The sequence below is a fragment of the Pseudopodoces humilis genome, chromosome 6 (assembly GCF_049639895.1).
Source record: "Pseudopodoces humilis isolate 2021_Gansu_Grassland_sample_001 chromosome 6, ASM4963989v1, whole genome shotgun sequence".
NCBI classification, from domain to species: domain Eukaryota; kingdom Metazoa; phylum Chordata; class Aves; order Passeriformes; family Paridae; genus Pseudopodoces; species Pseudopodoces humilis.
Genome location: NC_142205.1, coordinates 67835948 through 67860188, shown reverse-complemented (window position 1 = coordinate 67860188; position 24241 = coordinate 67835948). Strand labels below are relative to the sequence as shown.

Sequence of the window (24241 nt, the reverse complement as noted above, 5' to 3'; positions counted from 1 at the left end):
ACATCTTCAGAATTTAACTGAACAAAATCATTGGGCTCAATAAATTTTTTGGGTGCCACGTTTTCCCTGAGACCAGAAGAAAACGTAATGCATGTGATTATGTCTCAACGTGATGCCTAAAAGATGCCAACTCACAATGCTGGTCTTGGAGAAAAGAGAATGGCTTGATCAAAACAGACCACATCACAGAGCACCACTCTGCACAACTAGAAATGCATGTGGCAAACTTCCTCACAGAAAAATATTCCATAAAATTGAAGCCTGGATCCCAGGCATCACGTGTCAAGGAAAGAAAACAAGCTGCGCTAATGCCCGTTTTTTTCCTTGACTTACAAAAAGCCTCAACTGCTTGAGCCTTCTTTCTGAAGGTGTTCTCTCTGGAAACTTTTTATTTTTTTGACTGCCATCAGACTGTGAAGTCAGCCTTTAGTGTGCCTCCCTCCATTAGCCTTCAAATTAATTATTTTTTATATCTTTGGTACAGCTGGCTACACAGAGACTTGGCCAGTTTCTGTGCATGCCTCCCACAGGCTCTGGAATAACCATCTACTTGTGCTGTTCAAGTCTTAACTTTCTGCATTCCTGGTCTCAATTTTCAACTTCAGACTACTCCCAGCATGATTTAAGTTATATTATAAAAGCTCACGTTCAGATCAACTTCAGTAAACACGAACAACTTGGGTTAAAATTTTCAGGAAGTCATAAAATTTGGTATGCAGGAATCTTTTCAAGGCTCTCAAAACTAGGTTACCGTAAGATATTATGAAATGATTTTAAAACAGCTCATAAAAACTTCATTTTCTGATTTGCTGTCAACGGGGTCACATTAGTGTCACTAATAAATACATGTATTTGCCTTTTCTTTTCTGTTGTGCAGAAACAGATAAATCTCATTTAAGCATGAGCAGTGAGGAACCTGGAAAATCATAAAGCTTTCCAACAAACCTAAAGGCCTTCTCATTGCTGTAATCCACCCACTGCCTCTTCTGAAAACCTTGCTCTAGCAGAAGCATTTTACTGATTTCAAACAACCTGCAGAAACATCAGGAAGAGCCAAGTGAGCCAGGGCACAATGAACACGTACTGTACTCTGCAAACATCTGTAATAAAAGCACATTGTATTGCTCTGTCTTCAGCTGGGAACAAAGAAGATGAAATTGGTTGCTCTGAGTACATAACCCAAAAGGGAAAGGGGAACAAATTGTCCACACCTCTTCTCTGGGAAAGGGCATCTGGGGCACAGCCCTAGATTGAAATAGACAAGGGAAACGCAGAAGACAGGGCTACACAGGGTGGAGTTAGCACTCACCTAGGAATATTTCACCATTCCCGATACTTAATACTGAGTTTGGGTAAAAAGAGACAGCTTTTAACATTCTCTCAGTCATCATTCTAGTGCGTGGAATCTATCTGCAGCTCTGCTAAGGCTGCATCACTACTCTGCTCTATTCATAAGCTGCTCAGTGAGGTTAATGCCAGAGACTTTTCAAACAAACATGTATTTTGTGGTAAGCACACTGATAGCACTTTAAGCCAGATGTCAGATATAAGCTTTTTTTGTACAGTGCAGTAACAGTCCTCCTTCCACCTCTAACCACAGAAAGGTAAAAAAGTAAGAAATTAGTCCTCAGTGTAAAAGAGGACTAAAGTGCATTCAATAGAAACTGCTTGGCTGAGATAAAAAAAGAAAAGAAGAAAAAAGAAATTCTGCTCAAAGAGCTACAGCAGTAAATAAAGATTACAAAGACAGAACAGAGGCAGCAGAAAGAAGGCATTTTTAACAAGTTGGAAGCGTTGCTATTGCCAGTAGTTTTCAGTCAGTGTCATCTCCTCAGCTGGTAAACTCAGATTTCACTTCAGGCACACACAGGTACAACAGGATGGGTTATGTACCTAATTACAAGAACTAGTGTATAAACTGCTGTTCCTACCTAATGCATATAAAAAAATAAAAAACTGCCCACAGCACCAGGCTTCTATTTTGCTGAAGACCTCACACTGACTCATTGCATTAAAAACTGCTAAGATTTTAAAGGTTCACTTATGTAGGCTGCCAAATCCCAGCACAAGTGCCACACCAGGAAATGTTTCATATGACAGCAGAAGGAAGCCATAAGCTGGTACCTGTTCATTCAGCATAAATCAGTATCTCTGTAACTTACAAACTGCTTCCCAATTAAAATTACTTTAATTTTCCTAATTATTTTCATATGTTTTAATGATTTCACACAGTGTTATTATATTTGTATTTGGCTTGACTTGCTGTTTTTTCACATTTCATTGATTAGAAACCATCATTTGCCTTTTCTTTAGTTTTAAAGACGTCAATACCACCCAGGCAGCATAATTTAAAATTATTAAATCTCACTACAGGATCTTTATGAAACAAAATAGAAAGGATTTGTTACAGTAAATCTTAATTCTGAGAACACTTTTTGTGAGGTGTGATGATGTCACTTTACTCACTTCCCACATGAGCCTGCAGTCTGTGTCCTCATCCAGTTCCTGCGGCATTCGCTTCTCCCCTGCAAAGGGGCCAAACTTTTCACCCTAAGGAATAATTATAAAAGCAAAAGAATCAGCGGCAGGGGGGAAGAAGCAAAATGCAAGTGAATCACCAAACCCCAGCAGAGGAGTAACATTTAGCTTCAAACAGAAAATGAGAGTTTTGCTTTATTGTCCTACTATATGCCAAGAAGGTGCACATCCTTCAAGGGTTCAACTTGAAGCTCATTCCCATTCTTCTCATACTTGGAAGAATCTCATAAAACCATGCCTTCCCTTTGCGTGCTTATTTCTCCTCTGGGAAGCAGGATTTTTCTTTATCTTAAATAAGGCTGAAATTTACAAGTCAAATTTCTTACACTTCTCATAAAATTTTCAGGAAGCACCTTGCAACAGGCATCCAACTAAAACAAAGAACTTGGCAAGCACCAAGTTTATATTAGATTCATTTGCGAGATTACTTGCAACGCTACTTTTTGAAGTGCCACAAATCAAAAGACTGAAAAACTGAGGGCTTGATCATACAGAGAGATTTGTTTAAAAATATAAGGGAGCATGCACATGCTTATGAATTAATTTGAGCCTTCATAAACAAAATTAAAATGTTCTACCACCTGCTAGTCAAAACACCCGCTGTGAAAGCATCCATTGATACGTTCTTCCAAAAAATTTTGGCATCTGGGGTTTTTTCCTGCACAGACGTCACAGGAGCAGCGGGGCAAAATAATTAAATGGGACTTTCTTCATCCACAGGCCCCACTTCCCCCCACACACACTGCCTTGTCCCTGTTTGCAGGGACAGGCCCTAAAACCTGGAATGTAGGATGCTGTGTTCCTTCAGGCAGCATTCAGGTCCAAAAGCATTTATATTTTCAAGCATTAGAGATTTAAAGTGTATATTGAGAAGTGACTTTGGTGTTTCTTTTAAAAACAACAGTATTTTGGTTAAAAAAATGTATTGATCTCGTACATATATCCCTTCCTCCAGGCACATTCCATACTCCCAGCAATAGGCTGCTACATGCTTTCCTTCTTGCTTAGTTTTCACAGATTGCCTACAAGTAAAGAGAAAAAAGTGGAATGGAAAACATCCAGGACTGTTCCCCCTGGAAAAAGGAAATCAATTTTTAAAAAAAAAAAAAAAAAAACAACTTGTATTTAAAATTAAGCCTGAAGTGGTAATAAGCAAAGGAAAAGAAAACTGGCATTGCAGATTGAGGCAACAGAACTGAGGGACAAATTTTTAAATGTGCACAAAGAATATTTCACTACAAGGAACAGCAAGGAAGAAACACAAGAACAGCAGAAGTCAGCAACTGGAGTCCAGAGAAACAACAGAGCCAGACAGGGAGAGTGACAGTAAAAAGTGACACTCTGGAGCTTCATATCCTTACTTCTCATTGATTTCCACACCGCGCTTCATCGTTTTGCTGATAAATAATGTCAGAGCTCCTCCCCTGACAGTTTTTCATATCCTGGGATTTAATGCTCAGGCTGAAACTTCCTCCTTCTCTTTCCTCATCAGCAAAGAAGGTGGAAACAGGTACATACAGCTGTATGTGTACAGCACCTACAGTGTTAATTTTCTACCCATCGCTGAAGCCCTCAGGAACAGCTCAGAACAAGAAACACTTCACACCATTCCCATCTCAGTACTCCAAACCAGGAAATCTCTAATGCAATATTCAAGTATTCAAGACCTTCTGAACACCTCTGAACAGAGTAAACATAATATAAGCTGCAGGTGATGCAGATTTCTGAGCACTTTTTGTGGCTTCTCAAATTTGTGGGGGGGAACCAAAACCTGATGTCTTGGCCCATGGGAATAAGTGCAATTATTTGTTTAGCTTTTCAGACCATTCTCTTCAGCTGACACACACACACACTTTTACACTTTATTTCTGGTTAATAAACATGCTGTTATATGCCAACATACATTAATCAAAAACTACTCATACAAGACTCCAACTTCCCCTCTGATCAATAAAAGCGAGGCAGCCAACACAGTCTGAAGGCAGAGAAATTATTCAGTATATACAAGCACATTTTTCCAACGCTGAAAAAAGCTATTTTCAACAGTTGCTTCTAAAAAAGCAGCAGTGACTAATCTTCCAGTTGCAGCAAAACACTGAGAAATGCAATGGCTCTCTGATGATTACACCGAGAGCCTCATAATGCAGGCGCTCTGCAGCCTGAGGCCAGCTCATGGAAAACAGAAGGTACGCGGGAATCACAGCTTTGTTAAGGTAACAAAAAGAAAACTTTCCACCTTTTATGTTCACAACCAAAATCCTGAAAGCCCCGCGTGCCTGAAGGTGCACAAGCAGATGGCAGGCAGCAGCAGCTCAGAATGTATTACCAAAACTTTGCTAACAGCAGAATCTTTAGAGGCCTGCACAGCACTTGGAGAGCTGGTATTGCAATTTCTGATCATAAGATCATCCAGCTTTTTTATTTTCCTTTCAGTTCAGACAACTGCAATTGTGTGACAGCGCCAGAGAGAAAACAGTGCAGTATTTCCTACTCAGCAACTTAGATCTTACTTCACAATAAAGTGTCACGTTCAACGCCTCCTCCTAATCCCAAAACTCCATGGAATTAATTTAACAGCTACAAGCTACTCTTTATCACAGCCATGAAGCGTGGTACTTCTGCCTCATTACCAGACAGGGGAACAAGTTAAGAGCGCTTCAGGTGTGAATTTTCTTTCCATGGAAAAGAGTAACACGGAGTCTGGCTGTGTCTGATGTACCACCTGTGTCATTTACACACCCACCTTTCTCCCAACAGAGAACACTGTCATCAGAAGCTCCTAATATGAACAGATCCTACTACAACTGCCTCTGCCTTTACCTTCTGAAGTCCACACGAAGTACACCCTGCACTTGCAACACTTTTTCTAGGTGCTTGCGCAGCTCTGACCTCACACACTTTGCCTGTGTGAAGTTTTTAAGTAAGGTGGAATAATTCAGGCAGGAAAATGCTCTGTTTGTCCCAGCATGCAGCTCCAGTGGTTCAACTGTCAAGTGTAAAGGACGGAAGCTCAGATTCCCCCCAGCTCAGAATTGGGTATGATGATTCCCGTGACTTTCACTTCAGAGCTCACTCTATTTCAGAGTCTGGGGATTAACAAACGCTAATAGTGTACAATTTTCCCTGCTGTGTGAACCCACAAAGTTTTCATATCAAACTTCAGAACATCAGTGGAGAAGTTTTAAAGAATTAAAGCAAACGATATAAAATTGTTCCCCTTTCCAGCCCCACTTTTAACACTCAGGGACACCTTAAAAATGAGACCTCCACCCCATGGTGTTGAAGTCTTGTTGATGAAACCACTGAAAAATTAGGAAAAAAATCAGAGCCAAAAGGAGGACAAAGATGGAAAGCAAAACGTACAAAACACAGAAAAGTGTATACTAATGATGGGTTCACAGTTTTGGTATGCCTTTATGTGTCCTAACAAGCCACCTGGACAGTCTCAGCTGGAATTTCATATGATCAAGAGACTTTCAATTATGAGGTGTGAAGCGGCATCACCTGGTTGGGGTAGGAGACTCGGTTCAGCTGAACGACATCGTTCAGGGGCCCGGCCTTATTATGCCGAAAAAAGGAATTAAACCACGGTCCCGCCGAGCCCGGAGAGCCGTGAGGGGGGTGACAGGAGCCCGCCAACTCCGGGCGGCCCCCGCTCCCCTCAGGGAGGCGGTCCCGCCCGGGGGAGCTCTGCCCTCACAACTGTGCCAGACGCACAAACTGAGGGTTTTTTTTAAAAAAATTAAAAATAATAAATAAAGTTTAAAAATCACAAAACGGGGAGGAATAAAATTCCCTCAGAGCAAACCCTCCGCTGGCCCCCCCCGCGCCTCTTCCCGCCTGAGGCGGCAGCGCCCCGGGACGCTCCTTGTAGCGGGAGGGGGCAGCGGGCGGGCGGCGCCTCCCGTGAGCGGAGGGAGCCCGGGCGGGCACGGCTCGGCTGAGGCGAACTTGGAGCGGGGCAGAGGGGCGGGAGAGCCGCCCAGCTCCCCGGTGATACGTGGCAGCCGCTCCCCGCCGGGCCGGGCCAGGCCGTTCCCCCGCCATCACCCACCTTCTTCACTCTGCGGGCCGTGTAGAGCCCCATCCCGTCCTGCACCCGGGACGACTTCAGGGCGAACCTATCCGGCACGTACATGCCCAGCATTTTTGCACCGAACTCGGGGCCCCCGCCGCCTGCTACCGGGGAGAAGGAAGAGGCTTACGGGGGACTTCCATCCCCACCGGGAGCGGCGAGCGGCAGTCCGGGGGAGGGGGCAGGAAGAGAGGGGCTGGATGCGGGGGCTCTGCCCGGCTCCTGAGGGGAGGGGCCAGCGCGCGCCACGGGGCGGGGCGGCCGCAGGGGGCGCGCGCGCCCGGCGGGGCAGTGGCGGGAGCGGCGCCATGGCCGGCCTGAGGGGGCGGCGGCGGCGGCGGCGTGAGGGGGTTCATCTTCTTCCCCCCGCTTTTTTTATGTGTGCTCCAGCAAGGCGTGAAGGCAGCTTCGCTTGGAAACCAAGTAACCCTTCGATTTCGGGGGTTGGTTTTGAGGGGAGGCGGATCTGAAGGCAGAAGTTGAGCGTCCTTACGAACGGCCGAGAGTGATGCTTTTTGTCTAAAAAAATAAACATTCCGTGTGTTCTTACAACATACCCAGCACAGACATGCTATTCTGATTAAAACTACACAAAATGTAGTCGAACGGGGAAGAAAAGTCGGACTCCAACAGGTTACTAGCATCACGTCAGTACTCTTTCACTACAGTATGCGTTATAAATACACATTATATATATGTGCAATATACACTGACCACCTTCTAGAAAGCTCAGTAGCTTCCTTGGGGGTTTTTGGGGTTTTCGTTGTGCTCTAAACTGCATTGATGGCGTAGCTAGAAAAGGGATTTGGTTGTATCTGATTATGGAATTTAAAATAAGTATGAAGGGATGTGAGGCAAGCAGAAGGAAAAGGAAGAAGAGGGAGGAAAAAACTATTTATAGACATATTTTAAAATTGTGCTGCTAATAATAATAATTAAACCACTGGAGCGTAACAGCACCTCTTTTCTCTCTACCTCTTTTTAGATGTATAAATAGTAAAAGCTCATAGTTTTCCATCAAAGTATTAAAAAAAAACTGTGCTGGTGTCATTTGGAAGGAATGAAAGAAAAGTCCTGAATTTTAGTTGCCACATGCCGGGCATCAGATCATCATGAAAGTGCTTTGGATCACTTGGATTCCTGCCCATCCATAGGTGGACATTCAGGGAAAAATTCAGTTTAAAAGGTCAGGTCTAGCTGAACATGAAATTCCCTTTGACTACTTTTTTGTTCCCTTGTCTATTTGCACACAATGGCTTTTTGCACTTAGTATCTACAGTGTCGTAGTTTAGCTATCATAAAGCTTTATAAGAAAAAATATTTACAGAGGTGATGTATATTTCCACCAACACGCATGTATACACAGAAAAATTTATATAGTACTGCATGATAGTCAATATATGAGCAAATGCTCAGGTAAATTTGATGAGGCCCTTAATTTGACAAGAAAAAAGGATGACAAGCTCCAACAACATGGGTGAAAGAATAATTTTGGGAATGAAAACACACCAGACCCACAGATTTCACACTTTGATAACCTGGACACCGACTACTAATTTAGTAATAAAAATGGAGCATCTAAATCTGTATAAGAAGGAATTTTACCATCTCAAATACAAATAAATTGAACTGAGAGGAAATAAGTTACCTGGGGCAATTGCTACAGTTTTACAACTAACAGCAAAATTTAACTATTCCTTTAATTAAGATCTAGCTCTAAAGCTTCCACATGCATAATTGAACATACTTAATATCTTTGGAGACCAGAAAACTTCCTTGATTGGATGCCAGTCTTTCTTAATTTATATTCGATTAAAACGTTGTCATCATTTTCCATGTCTCTGACTTCTTCCAAAGGTCATGAATATTCTAAAATAATTTTTCACATTATGAAGGCCTCAGTATTTTTCTCTTCAGAGGAGGAAAAAAAAATCATTGTGGGGGTCCTTCATTTTGAACCTTAATAGATTTTTTTCTACGTGAAGTTAGAGGCAATAATACAGCACAGTTTGAATGCATTTGTGTTTTGTCTTTAAGCTCTTTCAATACACAAGAACAACTGTTTTATTTTGTAAATTTCAGCCATTATTGTTCCGATGTGGATTGCCATTTCCTGTGCCTTATTCTGTTTAAACAAACCAGAAAAAAATGCTGTAGCACTGGACAAAACTGTCACCTGTCTTTCACAGTGTACTGGTGGTGTGGCATTGATCACAGTTTCACAACTGCATGCCCACCTGTAGCAAAACACCCTTTTTTTCTACTTAATCACCCATTAACCTTAAAGCTGTAACTCATCTGCAGCACAGCACAAAGAAACTGAACGTGTTGACCCTCTGTTTCTGTGTTTCTCTATACAGAGTGCCAAGGACAAACAAAAGGGCATCCAGCAGCATTTAGATTTGAAGCCTCACGCTGTCAAAATTCATTTACATGACTTCCTTGGAAAAGGAACAAGGTGTTTTCAGATGGAGGCTCTTACTTAGTCATGAAAGCTGCCGTGCCCCACATGAAATTCCATGGCAGGAATCCACCTGTGGTGACAAACAAAATAATTGCAAGAGTTTTTCTGTCCAGAGTTAAAGTACTTGTTGTTGCAACACCATTCCAGAGGCACGGGATGTCACTCCCTCCGCTTGAGGAACAGCTAATTAATTAAATGTCATACTTAATATGTCACATTCTGACCAACAAAAGGATCTAAGACCGAAATGCCCTTACAGGATGCCAGAAGTAAGCATGCCAGCCCCCGAAGTGTCCAGCAGCTTAGAAGGAAAATGTGTTCTCCAGGAAGAAAGGGTGGCTTTTCACTGCTAATCCCTCGTTTAGATGGTGTGGTATAATTTCTAAAACTTTTCAGGGACTTGACGTTTCTGTCCTCCCTCCTCCTGCTCTGCAGGCAGTTGGACTGAAATCAGAGAGGTTAATGGCTTTTTAATCCTTTCAGGAGTTCCTTGCTTCCAGGAGTATTGAAATATTAGCTTTTGCAGTATCCATAGAAATCCCAGAATTGGATTCTGGCAGCTGACACACCTGAGAAAGGGTGTTGTTCATGATAATGGCTCCTCCTTCCCAGTCTGAACTGGTCCACAAAACATTTCTGCACTGCAGTTTAACCAAGTTTGAAAACTTCCTTCCTGAATCTATAGATCTCCTCGCTCCATCCACTTCCTCTTAAGCAGGTATGATCAGGAGCAGCTCTTCTAAAGCAAATCTTTATGTTATCTGGATTGTACCTCATGTGCAGGACATGTACAGTGTTGTCAGGCTGTTCCCTCTTAGTTCATGTGTACCTGCATATTTCTGGTGTGCAAATAACCCTTAGCTTTGACCAGGAATGCAAAGGTTTTGGTCAGGTATTTCCCTGGAATTTGCCAAGCCTCTTTCTCTGCCTAGGTACGAAGTCCTTCACTTCATTTGGGACTGTTGTTCTTTTTTCACTCTGACTTCCCAGACCTTCCACACTGCAGTGCCTGGACCAGGATGGGAACAGGGTTTGCACTGACTCATTTTGCACTGCACGTTGTCAGGAAGGAAAGGTTCCAGCTCGCCTCATGACAGAGTCTGAGTGAAAGATGGGAAAGAGGAAGAGCATAAAAACCTCTCAGGGCTGGGTTTTTTTCCCCCTCTCCTCAGCTGTGCAGAGTTCCAGTTCAAAAAAATAAGGAGAAATTACCTGAGCCTGGTAAGAGCTGTGCACACCTTTAGAGCTTGCCCTGCTTTGGGGACAGTGGCACCCTTGCCACCAGCAATCACCAGGCATGGGAACCTTAAGTACCTGGAACAAATTGTGTTGACATGGAGTCAACTTAAACCATATGTCAAACTAGCAACTCAAAACTCAATCTCTTTCATGTAGAACAATCTACTTTCTGAAACAATTAAATATGCCTGTTTAAAATATGGAAAAAAGTCTCATCTACTCAGTGTCTCAAGGTCTTTTTTAGTTCTAACAGTGTTTGTTTTGTCTGTGTTTTTTGATGCTCCGAAAAGCTAAGTTGTTCTTTCCCTAATGCACTTTGATTTGCTGAGCAAAATTCCTTTCAGAGCTATTTTTAAGGATTGCCTTTTTTTCTTGTGTGGTGGGTGATTTTGTTTCTTTTTCCTACACTGATTCTTTTGAAGTTTTTTGAATTCAGAAAACATTGCAATGAAAATATTATTTCCCTCCCAAAATCTCTCTTCTAATCAATGCACAGTTGGCTCTTTGGGTTTTCTGTAAACTAATAATCCTTGTGTTGTGATATTCAAGATCATGAAAAGCTGTAAATTATAAGAATGGTTTTAAGCTTGTCTCATTCTTTGCTTACATGCACAAAGTAGTTGCTGTCAAAATACCTCTCTCAGATATTTGAAGTCCTAGAAGTTGGTGCCAGGATTTCAGAATCATTTTTTTTTTCTCCTTCCCCTTTGAAAATACTAAAATTCAGACATGCATTTGTATTTACATTCCCCAGCTGACGGCATATTAAGTGTTAACTTCTGTTGTTTGAGAGGGTTTTAAACTAGGGTTAAGAAAAAAAAGAAAAAAGGCAAAATTTTGAGTAAGTAGGAGATTAAGCTAGTAATTCAGGTTTCGTAGTGACAGACCTAAGAGGAGCACAACATAATGGGATTGTAGCAGATTTTTTTTTTGCTATCTCGCATGAAAACTTCACATAAGTGATATAGGAGAGAAGGCTAAAAATGAAGTACAGAATGGTTAAAAACACTTATTTTAAAACATTTAGTGTAAACCATCTCCATTAATTTCTTCAGAGACAGCAACTGACAAGCACTTTATGTAGTAAATATGAGCTAGGCCACATCCTTACACATCCTAGAAGTGTCTTCCTCAGCTCAGGAGTATCTGATTTCAGCTCCAGAGTGACTTCCCTAATTGATGTTCCCTCCCCCCCTGTTTTTCCTGTCAGCCCCTTCAGGATTGACTCAGCCTTTCCTTCATTAATGGAAAGTGACTTCCCAGATCCAGCCTCTCCCTGGTGAGCTACTTCCTTCAATCCTAACCATTCCCATACATGCCCTGGTGCATAAAGGTTATACCTTTGCATTTCCCATTACAGCCTGCTCTGGAGCTGATCCTGTGCTCCTTTTGGGAGCAATAAGCCTTAAACTTGCCTGCTTCCTCCTCTACTTGCTACCTAATCATGAGAGGGATCTTCACGGAGCACGAGCTTCATCGCTAAGCTAATTTCCACGCTGTGCTCTCTATTTTTATTTGTTGAAAAAACATGGAAATTAGGCTCCCTTTCAGTACCTGCTTTGTGCCAGTCATTTAACTCATCATGTTTGGCAGTCCAACCATGCAACAAATTCTTTCTAAAACCTTGAAAGGGCTTTAATGCTGTGAAGTGTTTTTCCACCATCCCTCAACAGGACATGAAGCTGGAACACCATGTTGGGTTTTCCTGTAGCAGGAAGACAGCTGACTACAATGAACTCACAGTGGTTTGCTGGTATTATTTTAGCAGATGGATGACAGCTCTCATGACTGACCTCTGCCTTTCATGTCTGCCAGGTGCTGTTGGATATTCCTATTTTCTCTTCTCCATGAATCTCCACTACATCCAGTATCATTAAGGTGCTTGACAGAACGTTTTTAAATCCTTGGAGAATGGCTACATACATACAGAAGGTATTTCTCAGAACTGCCAGCTATGGAAAATTCATTTTGCCATTCTGAGCACACCTTTTCTCAATCTGTGCTGTCCTTTGCCCAGAGACTTGTCTCAGGTCATCTTTCACATCATTTCTATGCATTTTGGCCTCACTGCTTTCTTCCCATTCTCAGAAGAACAGCATTTGAGGTCACCCTTTTTTCAACAGGGAGAATGTCCACTACACCTTCTAATCTTTCAGTATTCAGCTGTGCCTGACCCACCAGTGAAGGGATTAAATCCCCCAATTATCCACACTACAAATGTGTTCATTTCTTCCTGCACTGTGAGCTGGAGCACTTTAATTCCCCTTCTCAGGAAACCTGGTCCCAGAAGACAACAGTTTACTTCAAGGCCTACAAAAGCCCAAACCATTAGGGCTGATCGCAGCAGATTTCAAAGGCAAGGGGAATTCCCACTGACACCAGGGATCTGGGAACTGGGATATTGTTTGTAATGCAGTTGGATTTATCTTTCTTTGCTGGGTTTTTGTTATTTTTAGAACAGCTGAAACCAACACACCATGAAATTTGACATCCATGTCCTATGAGGGAATAGCACACACGACTTAAGGATGGGCAACAGCTCTGCTGAACACACCTTAAAGCTTTCCTTGGTTCTCAGTCTCCTGCCTACTTGCCCTCCACTGAAGTCACTTTCTCAGTTAACAATATCTTCCCCCAGGAAACCCTTCCTAGGACCTGAACAAATTCCTCTGGAAGAATGGGAAATTCTTACTGCTTAAACACAGGCCTAGAGGACAGACACTTAAATTGCTCTGTGGATCTTTGCTCCACTCCATCCACATATATGTTCTGTTCTGAGAAAGAGCAGGTAGCTCTGAATATGAAGATTTTAAACAGATCTGTGAGTTTTCCACCTAGAGGCCTCAGCAGAGCCAGCTTCAACAATGCTTTTGGGCATGAGCTGCTTTATGAAGCTTAAGGGCTTGCATAATCAGGGGCACCACATGCATGTTTAGAATGAACCAAGCCTAACAAAAACCATCCAAAAAAGAAAAAAAATTTCAAACCACCACCATTTGCCAGGAATTAAGTTCTCATTAAATCATGCAGGATGAGTGTTTGAAAAAGGCTTTTCTGTTGAATGCTCCCATCTAAAAACTTTCATCATTATATTCCACCTGACACCACTGGTACTCAGCAGCTCTGTCCCAAACATCAATATGTCAGATTAGACTCTAAGAAAGATAAGAATCATCAAAGATATGACTCTGTCTCAAATGATTTTTTGGATATTATTGCCAAGGTCTGCAAGGATCAACTGCAATTTTACTTATGCATATTAGAAAAACAAGCAATAAAGGAAAAATGGAGAAAAACCAATAGCTATTTCAAAGGTTGTGTTCTTACAAATACTTCATAGTGAAATCACTCAATTTTGAAAGCAATAGGAGGGTTAAAGGCAGGAATGTAATTTTTCTTTATTCCCTTCATCATTATGTTTTCAAAATTAAGACAAAAAATAGAAATATGTCCTTCCTTATGAGCATGATGATATAAGCATCTATCAAGCATGATACAGCAGGGTTCAAAAAAGTTCCCTCTTTCAGACAGAGCCTTCTATTTAAACTTTACAGGTTTACTCAGCTTCACAAAGCAGAGATGTCCCGAGACTGAAGTAGCTGGGGAGAGGAGGATCTCACGTGTCCCCCTGTCAGGAACTGCCTTCACTGCTCACTGAGAGCAGAAGCTGATTCAAACCTGTGATACACCTGCACTTTGGGGCAGAAGTTGATTTTGAGAGCAGACTAAAGTCGACAAGGAGTTCTGTAAGTATCTGAAATAAGTGTAGGACCAACAGAAGAGTGCTTATGTATGCTCTGTACGTACAGAGTAATCATTAGATTAATAAGAGTGCAGGTGGACTCTGAGAAGCAGGCTTTTGGAGGACAAGCAGCAGCTAGAAAAGACATGTGTAAGATGCCTGCCACTTCCTTTCTGAAATATTCACCCTTGGTTAACAAAAAGCCCACAACTCCTCGGACTAAAGCTGAAGCTGGTTCTGCTTTTCCATGTGCCAAGCCTGCCAATGCCCAAATGCTTCCCCTTAGCAGCAGTGAGTGCTCCTCTCTGGCATTTCAGAGAGCACAATGGCACCCCCCTGGGCCGGGCTGCAGCGAGTTTGGGTTGGAGATTGTTTGTGGGACGCCGTTCTATTTATCACACAATAGGGTTTCTGTTTCTCCCTCGGCTCCATTGTGTTCAATCACACGGGGTTTTGGTTTGTTTTTTTTTAAGTTACGTTTTAAGTTATAGCCTGTCGGGCGCCCTGAGGCATCTGGACACTGGGTGCACCATAAATCTGAAGTTATTACTGCTCAGGATTGCCGTAAATGAGTTAGTCATCTTTTCTCATAAGGGACCAGGCTGAAAGTACAGGGCAGCTGCATCTTATTTAAAAGTGTGTCTTTCAAGAGGTACAAGACATTAACATGCCCTTTTGGAAATTATATGAAAGTCTGCCCAAACTGTAATAAGTCATCACAGAAAGTCTGGAAAAAAGCCCTGTCTGTACTCCAAGAGCAGCCACAGCCTTTAGTCCCTGTACAACATGTCTGTGCCCAACCTGCAGCCAAACACACTTCCCTGGTCTGTCACCAGGGATAAGAAGCGTTTACCTGCCTGGAATCACAGGATACACATCACAGCTAACACCTTGGGCCTGATCCCTGCCTGCTTACAGCACCAAGGGAGCCCTGGGAGAGCTGGCAGGGAAGGAAGGGTGGATGCAGACCTCTCAATGAGCAGTTTCTGGGGGGATCCTGCCTGTCTAACCAGTGACTTTTTAAACCCACCACCAACCTGGTCCTCCCATAGGCACAGCTATAATGCACAGAGCCCCCAGCAGAAAGCAGAAACTGAGTCTCCATTCCCCTTCTCACTTGACTTAGAGAGAAACCATTTTTTGGCACTTTGGAATTGCTGAATTCCATTATTTGTACAATAGTTCTTGACAGTACATTACTTCCATTTAGTTTACAAACTGCAATAAGAGTTATTGGGTTATATACAACACATTTTCATTCTGGTAAAACACCATAAAAATATGATTTGCAGTGGTTTAATTTTACTTTGTTTCACCTCTCTACATAGACTTGGAGGCTACGGGCATAACTGTGACTCCTAATGAAATTCTGAAGGTTGGAGAATATTTATAATAACCTAACACTGAATTGTGATAAAAGACATAGGGAAAAGGTACAACCATCTAAAGGGCTTGAAACAAAACATGAAATAGACATGGGTGAACATTTGTCCATCACAGGTATTTTAACTCTGTTTAGCTGAACAGAATCTCTAATGCTCTTCAGCTGGCTTTTGAAAATTTATGAACAGATACTCTTATGAGGGATTAAAGGCATATAATGATCCCTGATTTAAGAGCCAGATGGTTACTGGATCTGATAGGTCCCACTATTGAAAGCTGTTAGAAAGAAGTGAAAGTTTGAAAGGTTTCAATATACCACAAAAATTTAAAAAAAGAAATCTGAATACTTCCTTCGTAAGAAATCTACTGTTTTGAGTGGTCTAAGAAGGAACAGCTACTGATTTTGGTATCATCCCATAGGGTATTTTGTCCATTCCTTCAGCTTACAGGATTTGCCTAATAGGACAACTCATCCAAAACCCCCATCATCATCATCATGAAAATGGAGATATTTGTCCATTTCAAGTGCAGCATGGCACTGCTGAGGGCTGCAGCAGCCCAACCTCAGTACTAACTAAAATTCCACACAAGTTATTTTTAGCATACTCTAATTTTTAGCACAGACCCTAAGCATACCTTTTATGACAAAACATTAACTAAAAATCTTCTTTCCCCTCTCTCCTCACTTCCCTCCCATAGAAACAATGAAAAAGATGAAGAAAACATCAACTGCTAAATAAAATTCACATTGAAATGGAGAGAGGCATAGTCAGGAGCATGGGTTTCCTGCAGGTTTGAGCAACCTGTGAGCTTTCACTTGTTCCTTCAGGCACCAAAGGGCATTTACCCCGGGCTTTGTCCAAGGGACAGACATTTGGAGTGCATTAAGCTTCCAGGGGGTATGTGTGCAAAACTCCAGTATGGAACAGTTATTAAAAAGGCTGCATGTTTGCTATTTCTGTGGTTTGTCAGAAAGGTCATTGTTTAAGATGTTTTCATTTAATGACAATGTGCCTCTATTCTTGTTAGTATTGTTTGTTTCTTTCATGTCCGTTCCTCCTCCTCAGTATCATTGTTTGTCCCTGTCCTGTGAAGTGTCTTGCTGTTCTGGTGCCGTGGGATTGGGAAGATGTTATAGATTTGTCTAACTTCTCACTACACTGGTGGTTCATTTACAGAGGGGTGTTTCCACCATAGCCACTTCTCTGAACTTACTGGGAAGATTTAGTCTGGAACAGGGAAAAAGGAACCATCTTCATTTAGGCAGAGCTCCATTACTTCAGCAGATGAAGGCTTGTTACAGTTCCCAGAAATTCCTCATCAGATCACCACCTCTCAGAACTTTCCTCCTAATCAAAGCCCCTACACTTGAATTCACACAGGTCTACAGCAGCAGGAGACGGGAGCAGAATTATTCATCCCATGCAGAAAATACACCAAATACTAAACCAAACTCTCCGTTAGCACATCTCCTGAACTGGCAGAAATAAAGCAGCCCAGGCCACCAAAAATATTCCAACAAAGGACCTGAAAGCACAAATTCCAGCTGAAGTACAAGATTGTCAAATAGATCACCCATTTATTAAGCTTGCACAAACTGGAGGTGTGGGTGACTGCTCTTTTTCTCCATTATCTGAGAACTCAAAGAGATGTTTCTTAGTTTGAGATGGGAAAGAACAGTGTTGTGAGATGGGAACATCATACAAAGAAGCACACAAGCAACTTGGAAAAGATATCAGGAAACATTAACAGATGAGTTAACAGTAGCTAAATATTTATATTGCACGTTTCACAATTATCACAACAAACCCTTCTTTTTCCAGAAAAAATATCTGGGTTAGGGGCTAGGACAGAGTATCCAATTTAATTGTTTCTCTTGGTATAGCATGTTTAAAGGGGACAACACAGCCAAGTGGGCCCCTCCGCAGGGGAAAAGATGTGGTATCTTCATGTGTGAGCTACTGGGTGTGCTTAAGAGGGGAGAAGCAAACATCAAGGAGACACAGCTCAGGCTCAGGAGATAGCTGAGAGCAGCAGAACAAGCCAGAAAACAGCCCCTGTGACAATGGGAAAAGTTCCCTAGGGACCACAATGAACTTGCAGTCTGCTTCAGCCCAGAAAGCCACAGAACTGACTGAAAGCAAGACTGGAAGCAGGGACAAAGTGAGCAGCAGGGGATTTGTTTATAAACCCTTCCCCATGTCTAGTCTGTCTTTTCTCTCTCTCATCTCTGTTGCAAGAGGTTTGTCTGATGTAGGCTTTTTTCAAAGAAAACCTGAGGCTTGAGTTAAAAGCTCTTTGAGGGAAGAGCTCTGGACAGACCTACCTCAATGCTCTCGTCAAAGATTTGTGTTCCTTAATGACAGAGGTATTTTGGTGTTTCATTTAATTATGATGACGAAGACTTGGATGCTATGTGCAGCACAGAAGTGGAGGCTTTGTCAAGCTTCACCTCTTAGAGAAGGGTGAGTGGGTGCCAGCGCCACAAGCTGTGCACTGGGGCACAGTCTGAGCTCAGGAACAGCCATGAGCTCAGAAGCAATTCCTGCCTCACTTGGAAATAAAGGCAGCAAGAGGTTCTGGTAAAAAAGATTTCATAACTTTCCAGTCTTCCTCCACTTCTCTTGTGCTCCACCTGAACTAGGAGCTGCTGATCAAATGCTCTGGGAAGAGCCTCCTACAAAGCCTGTCCTGAACGCTAGACTGAGTTATTATAAAATCACCTGTGGTGCCACTCGGGCACAGCGACCAAACAGCCCCAAAACACAACGAGAAAAGGGCCTTTGTCAGTACCAACAGAGAACCTCTGACTACCCAGGATCCAGAAACACTTGTGTCTTACTTCACCCCACTACTCCCACCAAAGCAGCCTTTTCTCCATGTCCCTTAGCCTGTTCCACCCGCTCTGGAGAGGGCATGAGCCCAATTACCCGGCACTCGGCAGCCAGCAATTACAGAGGGAGCAGAGCCCCCGCATTGTCCATGCCCTGTCAGGCAGCATCTGCCTGCCAAGCGTGCTGCAGCAGCCTTTGTCACCGTGCTGTCCCCCCGGCAGCCAGCTGCACAGCTTGAACGAGAGCGGGAGAGAACAGAAGGAAGCCATTAGAGGTTGGGAGCAGTTGCCCAACATGGCTCAAAGAGGGATCTGAGGAAACATAATGGAATCACTCATGAGCAACTGTCCGTCCGGTCCACATCTGCAGGCGGTCTGCAGCTGCTCTGCTCTCAGCACGGACCACACCAGCTCTCCAGAACAGCACCATCTCTGCATTAGCTTCGTGGACCTGCCCTCTAGTTTTAAATGTGTCAAACATTAAAAAAAAACAAAAAAAACACCCAAACAAAACTCGTGGTCTGTGAGAGAGTGGCCATGAAGAGCCGGTATGCGGGAAAACAAAAGCCAGGAGGAGGAACAATGCCTCCCTGTTGAACGACAAACAGAGATAGTTGGCTCCAGCTTTTAATTGCAACACCATGCCAAGCAACTTGAAATAAATGTATTTTTGTGTTTATTTCCCATTCAGCTCCCCAGTTGTGCGATGGGAAATGGAGGAGAATGATCGCAGTAATAATGATCGGGGCAGGACTGCAGCTGGCTCAGGCGTGGGTGCGTGGGAGGAAAAACATCAAGAGTGCCCACAGCCTGCGGGTGAGCCCTGCCTGTGCTCAGCAGGGGCCCTCATCCCTGTGTCCTCAAAGAATTAACTCATTTCCCAGGACACAGGAGGTAAGTCCTGATTCCACTAATGAGCAAAGTAAGAGCCATTGTTAACTGCCTGAGACACCCTCCCTCATGCTCTCTGCCTTTGAGATGTAACATCCTTTTAACAGCCGGACTATTTCATGTCCACAAACAGCAAATACTCGAGTAACAACACTTCCACCTGCCCCTTTCCAGTTTTCTTGGCTGTAGATAGGATCAGTAAGGAAAGTCTTCAGAGGAAAGAGGATCTCTTTTTAAAGTGACAGACAAACATGTTCTTAACAGTTCATCAAAGGGTACTTCAACTCTGCACAGTTTTCAGCGGGCAGAAATCAAATTGTGAATCAGTTGACTTTCCAAAACACGCAATGACTGCAAGATCAGATGCCAGCTGTACTTTCATTATTCACTTGTGCCTAATTTGAAATAGACAAGTCCCTTTTTTTGTTGGACAAATTGTGCTGGGAAGTAACAGCTAGCTGCATTCACAAAACCTGCCAGTGTAACTGGGTCACTTAAACTTTAATTTATAAACAGTTCTCTCTAAAAGAAAGGGTTTAAAAAAAGGAGGGAGGATGCTCCCCTCAGCCAGGTACCAGCAGTGGTTGTCTAGGCAGGCTGAGGATTATGGTTACTATAACCAGTGATGGGCACTCCAGAGAAGTGATAAAAGCCTTCTTCCAAAGTAGGCTTTGGAACCATAAAACACATGAAATGAAGTAAGAATTTGTCTCCCTGGCAGGATTAATACCACAAGTTTATAAACCAGTCTAAACACTTATTTAGAAGACTAAACCATCCCTGAATTGTGTCAGTTGCTGTCGTAGCCTTTCATGGATTCACTGAAACTCTAAAGGGACTCTGAAATCCATGGAGCACCTCAAGACAACAAAAAAAAGGCTCTTCTCACTAACACAGAGCTACTGGGGAAAAGGTTTAATATGGAAATGATGTGAAAAGCTCAGCTTCTCCTCTACATGTTAAATGTATTTAAAATGTAGGATTAAATTACACAGCCAGAAACAGCTGCTGCAGCTCAACAGGAGAATCCAACATTTGAAAAACAGTGGCTTGAAAAGGCAGGGAGTGGGGAAGTCAATATTTACAACACACTCATTTCTACTTAACAGTTAAAGAAATCAGGAGGAAGAGTGGATGGGACTAAAATAATTTACTTCACAAAACATCTCAGTTTTAGTTCTCTATCCTTCTTTCCTCTGAAAAAATGTCCATTTCCATGTGTGGAACAGCACAGGTAAAATCAGTATTAATTAGGAATTACATTAAACCACTGAATACCAGAATCATATCATTTTATAATCCAGACTCTCTGATCTTTTCCCCCATCCAAAAAATCCCTACTTTGAAAATTAGCAGGATAATTTCTTAACTTCCATTCTAGAAGCAAAGCAAGCCACAACACTGTGTCCCCTTTGTGGTGTTACTCCCACCTTACAACCAGATTTCACACAGTCAGACGATCTCTTCACTACCACACTTGCTAGACTTAGAAAAAGGATTTTAACACAATTAAAACAAGAACTCAGGTCTCTTTGCAAGGTATGCATTATAAGATTAATACTTAATAACCCTGTCAGCATTTATTTAAACTAAGGCATTGGAGCAGAAATTTATAGTCATTTTAGCTGCCTGTTGCTACAAACACACATTTCTCCAAATCGAGGGAAACAATTAAGCAAGTGACTGCTTACCTCTAGCAGGCATTACCCTACATGAATATCCAAACCCAGAATCAAGACACAGCCACAGCATGTATCAATGCAGCAATAAAACCCTCAAAAAACAGCATTTCATTATTTCCTCTCTATCAGCCTTTCAGCAGCTTTGCCATTTTATTATCCACACACGTTTGGGGTATGAAGCATTTATTCCTTGTTTGCTCAGAGAACAAAAGAATAATTCTTTTGTTTGTTCTCTGAAGTAAGACATCATAGCTTAAGTTAAACTTCTTATGCACAAGGTTAGCAGGTTCAGGAGACCTCATACAAGGAAATAGGCTTTTTTCACACTTTTCAGACAAAAGGAGAGACAAAGAGGGAAAAAGTTATTTCAATAGGGCCACACTTACTAAGCCCTCACAAACAACTGTGTGAAATACCAACATCACGATACAAAACCGAGTAGCTCTCTCTGGCAGAGTTAAAGCATAAAAACAAAGCTTCTGAAGGCCTGAACATTCTCTTTTTACTCAAAAACAGATTTAAAGAAGCAAAGACAAACTGACCCACCTACCTCTAGGAGCACACTGCTGTGGCAGGGGAAGGCAAGGAATCTTCCGTAGTTGCTGTGCAAAGGTTTGTTAAGGGAAGCAGGATCACCTGGCCCCAGTGGTGAAGCTGCTAATGAAGCCCAGCTACATCCTCCCAGGCTCTGGGTGATATTTCCCTGAGGAATTGGATTGCATTTTGTGTCACTGCTCAAATCAGTGGAAGTGGGGTAAAAGCAGATGGAAAAAGCCGCCTTCTTTGGAGCGGATTTATTTTGCACCCATATTGCCATAAAAAAAAAAAAAAAAAGTCCATGTAAGAGGGAAAACCAGCAAAGAAAGGTATTTTTGCAAGGTTTTCCCTCAGATTTCTATGGCTTCAGTTTACTGATATGCCACAGCCCCGTGGTTTTTAACCCAATCAGTTTTATTTGTCTCCCAGAAGAGGAAGAGAAATTGCTCAGAGCTTGTTTATTGGGCAAAACTGTGCATCTTATTCTCCTGCACCTTCTATACAGAAGTGTTTGAAAGAAAACCAGCAGCAAGAAGTAAGAGACAAAAAAAAAAAAAAATATGTGTGTAATAGTCAAGAATGAAAAAATTATATTCCTCTAGCCTCTTAACATCACTGGAATGTCAGGACACCTTTTAAGTAATAGCAAACATTATCAAATGGAAGAGGACATAAAAAAATTGGGAATTTCAATGAACAGATGCAGAACTGAGAACATGAGTTTCCAGCTGTGCTGTTCACATCTGGGACAATCCCAGTCAAACCAGATTCACGTATTGCCACAAAACTGAGGGCTGATCTCTGCTGTCACAAAGGTTTCTGAATAGGTTTCCAAGCAAAGAGAGAGAGGAGAGTCCTGAAGTTCCTGGTACACATTTCCCCGGCATGGCTTATGTACTGAATTAAATAAAATGCATTTTCACATGACTGAGTGTATCCAAACGTGGTAACCCAAACCCTGACTTGTCAAAGGACTTTGAGCAACCGCAACTATTGCATTTTTTTGCCAAGTGCTAAGGTAAATGCTTTCTGTTCAAAATAAGGATTTGCTTTTTCCCTGTTACCAGTCTTAAAATTGCTGCTTAAAACCCAAAGAAATATGGCTCTCAGTCCCATCTGTTGTTGCTACTAGTGGAGTTATTGAAATGTTTGTGTACATCACTGGTGAATTTATTCTGCAGCTTTGCCACCATCGTAACCTTTTGTTCTGTAACTCATGGACCATTTTGGGCGCTCTGAAGTTCCCATGGTAAGACAGCTGCCATATTTACCAGTGAGTAAAGGAGTAAAACTAAGTAAGCCCCCTTTGACTGATGAAGGTGTTGAAGATTATCTTGCTGTGGCTTTGCAATGGCTCAGTGACTCTTTAGCAGCTTTGAAACAAACCTCATCTCTAGAGAACTTCTCTGTTACAGTCCTGCAATAGATGTGCCTTAAGGAGGTGCTGCCACCCCTGTGAGCCACCTCTGCTGCTTTCCTACAGCCCTGCATGTTCCTCAGCTGCAAATTCCAACGTGGCATTCTGTCCCAAAGGGACACATACCATCAGTATGAATACTGAACTCCATCTAACCTTCTATTTCCCAGCTTAGCTTTCTATTTTAATTAACTTGCCAGCTTTGTGCTTAAAAAAAAGAGCCCCTATGTATATTTTTATGTATATTTATATATGTATGTGATATTCTGGGGTTTTTTGACCTTATACACCAGGTATTCATCTATTGCATTCTTTATAAATTCTTTTCATATCTGTTTCCATGTTGCCCATGCTATGACTTCTTACATGGGCTCTCTGCTTTCACAAACACTCACTCTGGAGCCTTCCCAGCAGGTGAGACCCATTTTACTTTAACCCCTGCTTCAGTCACCTCTCAGTTAAGCTTGTATTTGCACTGTATAAAACAGTGCCTTTATTTTGACTCTATCCTTCAAAGAACAGCCTCTCTCAGATCATTAAGACCTGAATACTAATGTGATGATTAGTAGATATGGCATTAATATGGTCTCAGTTTAATCCAGAAGAATAAACAGAGCTGGCTGTTCAGGAAGAGAAGAATTCCAGTGGGAAATAAAGACAACTCCTGTGACATTTTTCTTCGAAATCAGTGTGCTCAGAAATAGAAGCTGCACACATCTTGGGGAGTTTTTTTAATTTTGTGACATGCTGCAAAAATAAGGGGTTAGCAGGCAGGAAAGCCAAGTGAGCTGGGTGAGTATCCAAACTCAGAGAAATCTGGCTGAAGAGAAGAAGCAGAGCTGGAACTGTGGTAAAACATGTGTTTTGAAGTAAACATCATACTAGGCCAGTAGAAGGGGTACTGATCCCCACACAACTGGCAGCAGTAAAGAGAGAAATGCTTAAAAATTTGTCTTCAGCTTAAGAATTCAGTAGCTTTCCAGACTATGAAATATAGGGAAAGTATCTCCCTGGCAACCAGTGATCTAACCTTGGTACCAGTGTCCTGTTCTTGAGGATTTCCAGCTGGAGTCACCTACTGCTCCTGGACACCCTGGAACGGTAATCCAGCAAGTGTGTGCTTCTACCTTCCTTTAAGGAATCAGAGAGATCTGAATCGTCTCCAGAGAAATCTGAATTCCCATTATTCCATTTATTATATAACATTAAACACAGCAGGTGTCTTCTGATCAATCTTCATATGGTACCTATTTTTTTTTTTTTGGGTCTGGGGGGAGAATCACAACAAATTTTGCATGTGGAATGGCACAGGAGCTTGTGCAGCCACAAAACCCTACTGTCACCCACCAGTCTGCAACCTGCAACGTGCTAGGGGCAGCAGAAAGGAAAATGTGAGGAGCTCAACACTGTGGGGCCAAGGAAAACTGGAGCTCACCTCTG

The 24241-nt window shown here is 42.3% G+C and overlaps 1 protein-coding gene across 4 annotated transcripts in view; it reads right to left on the bottom strand.

Moving 5' to 3' along the window:
• Positions 1 to 21482, bottom strand: part of PRDM5 (PR/SET domain 5) — a 73070-nt gene extending 51588 nt beyond the window's left edge. For 2 of the 4 annotated variants that reach the window (XM_088056492.1, XM_005530909.2), the window contains exons 1-2: positions 6593 to 6685; positions 2467 to 2550 (exon numbers count right to left, since the gene is read on the bottom strand). In XM_088056492.1, the coding sequence (XP_087912618.1) occupies positions 2467 to 2550; positions 6593 to 6685 (177 nt within the window). Of the gene's footprint in view, positions 1 to 2466; positions 2551 to 6592; positions 6686 to 8360; positions 10178 to 10289; positions 10392 to 21397 lie in introns of those variants that run through there. The other 2 variants (XM_088056490.1, XM_088056491.1) reach the window with 2 other exon arrangements.
• Between the last annotated feature and the right edge of the window lie 2759 nt (positions 21483 to 24241).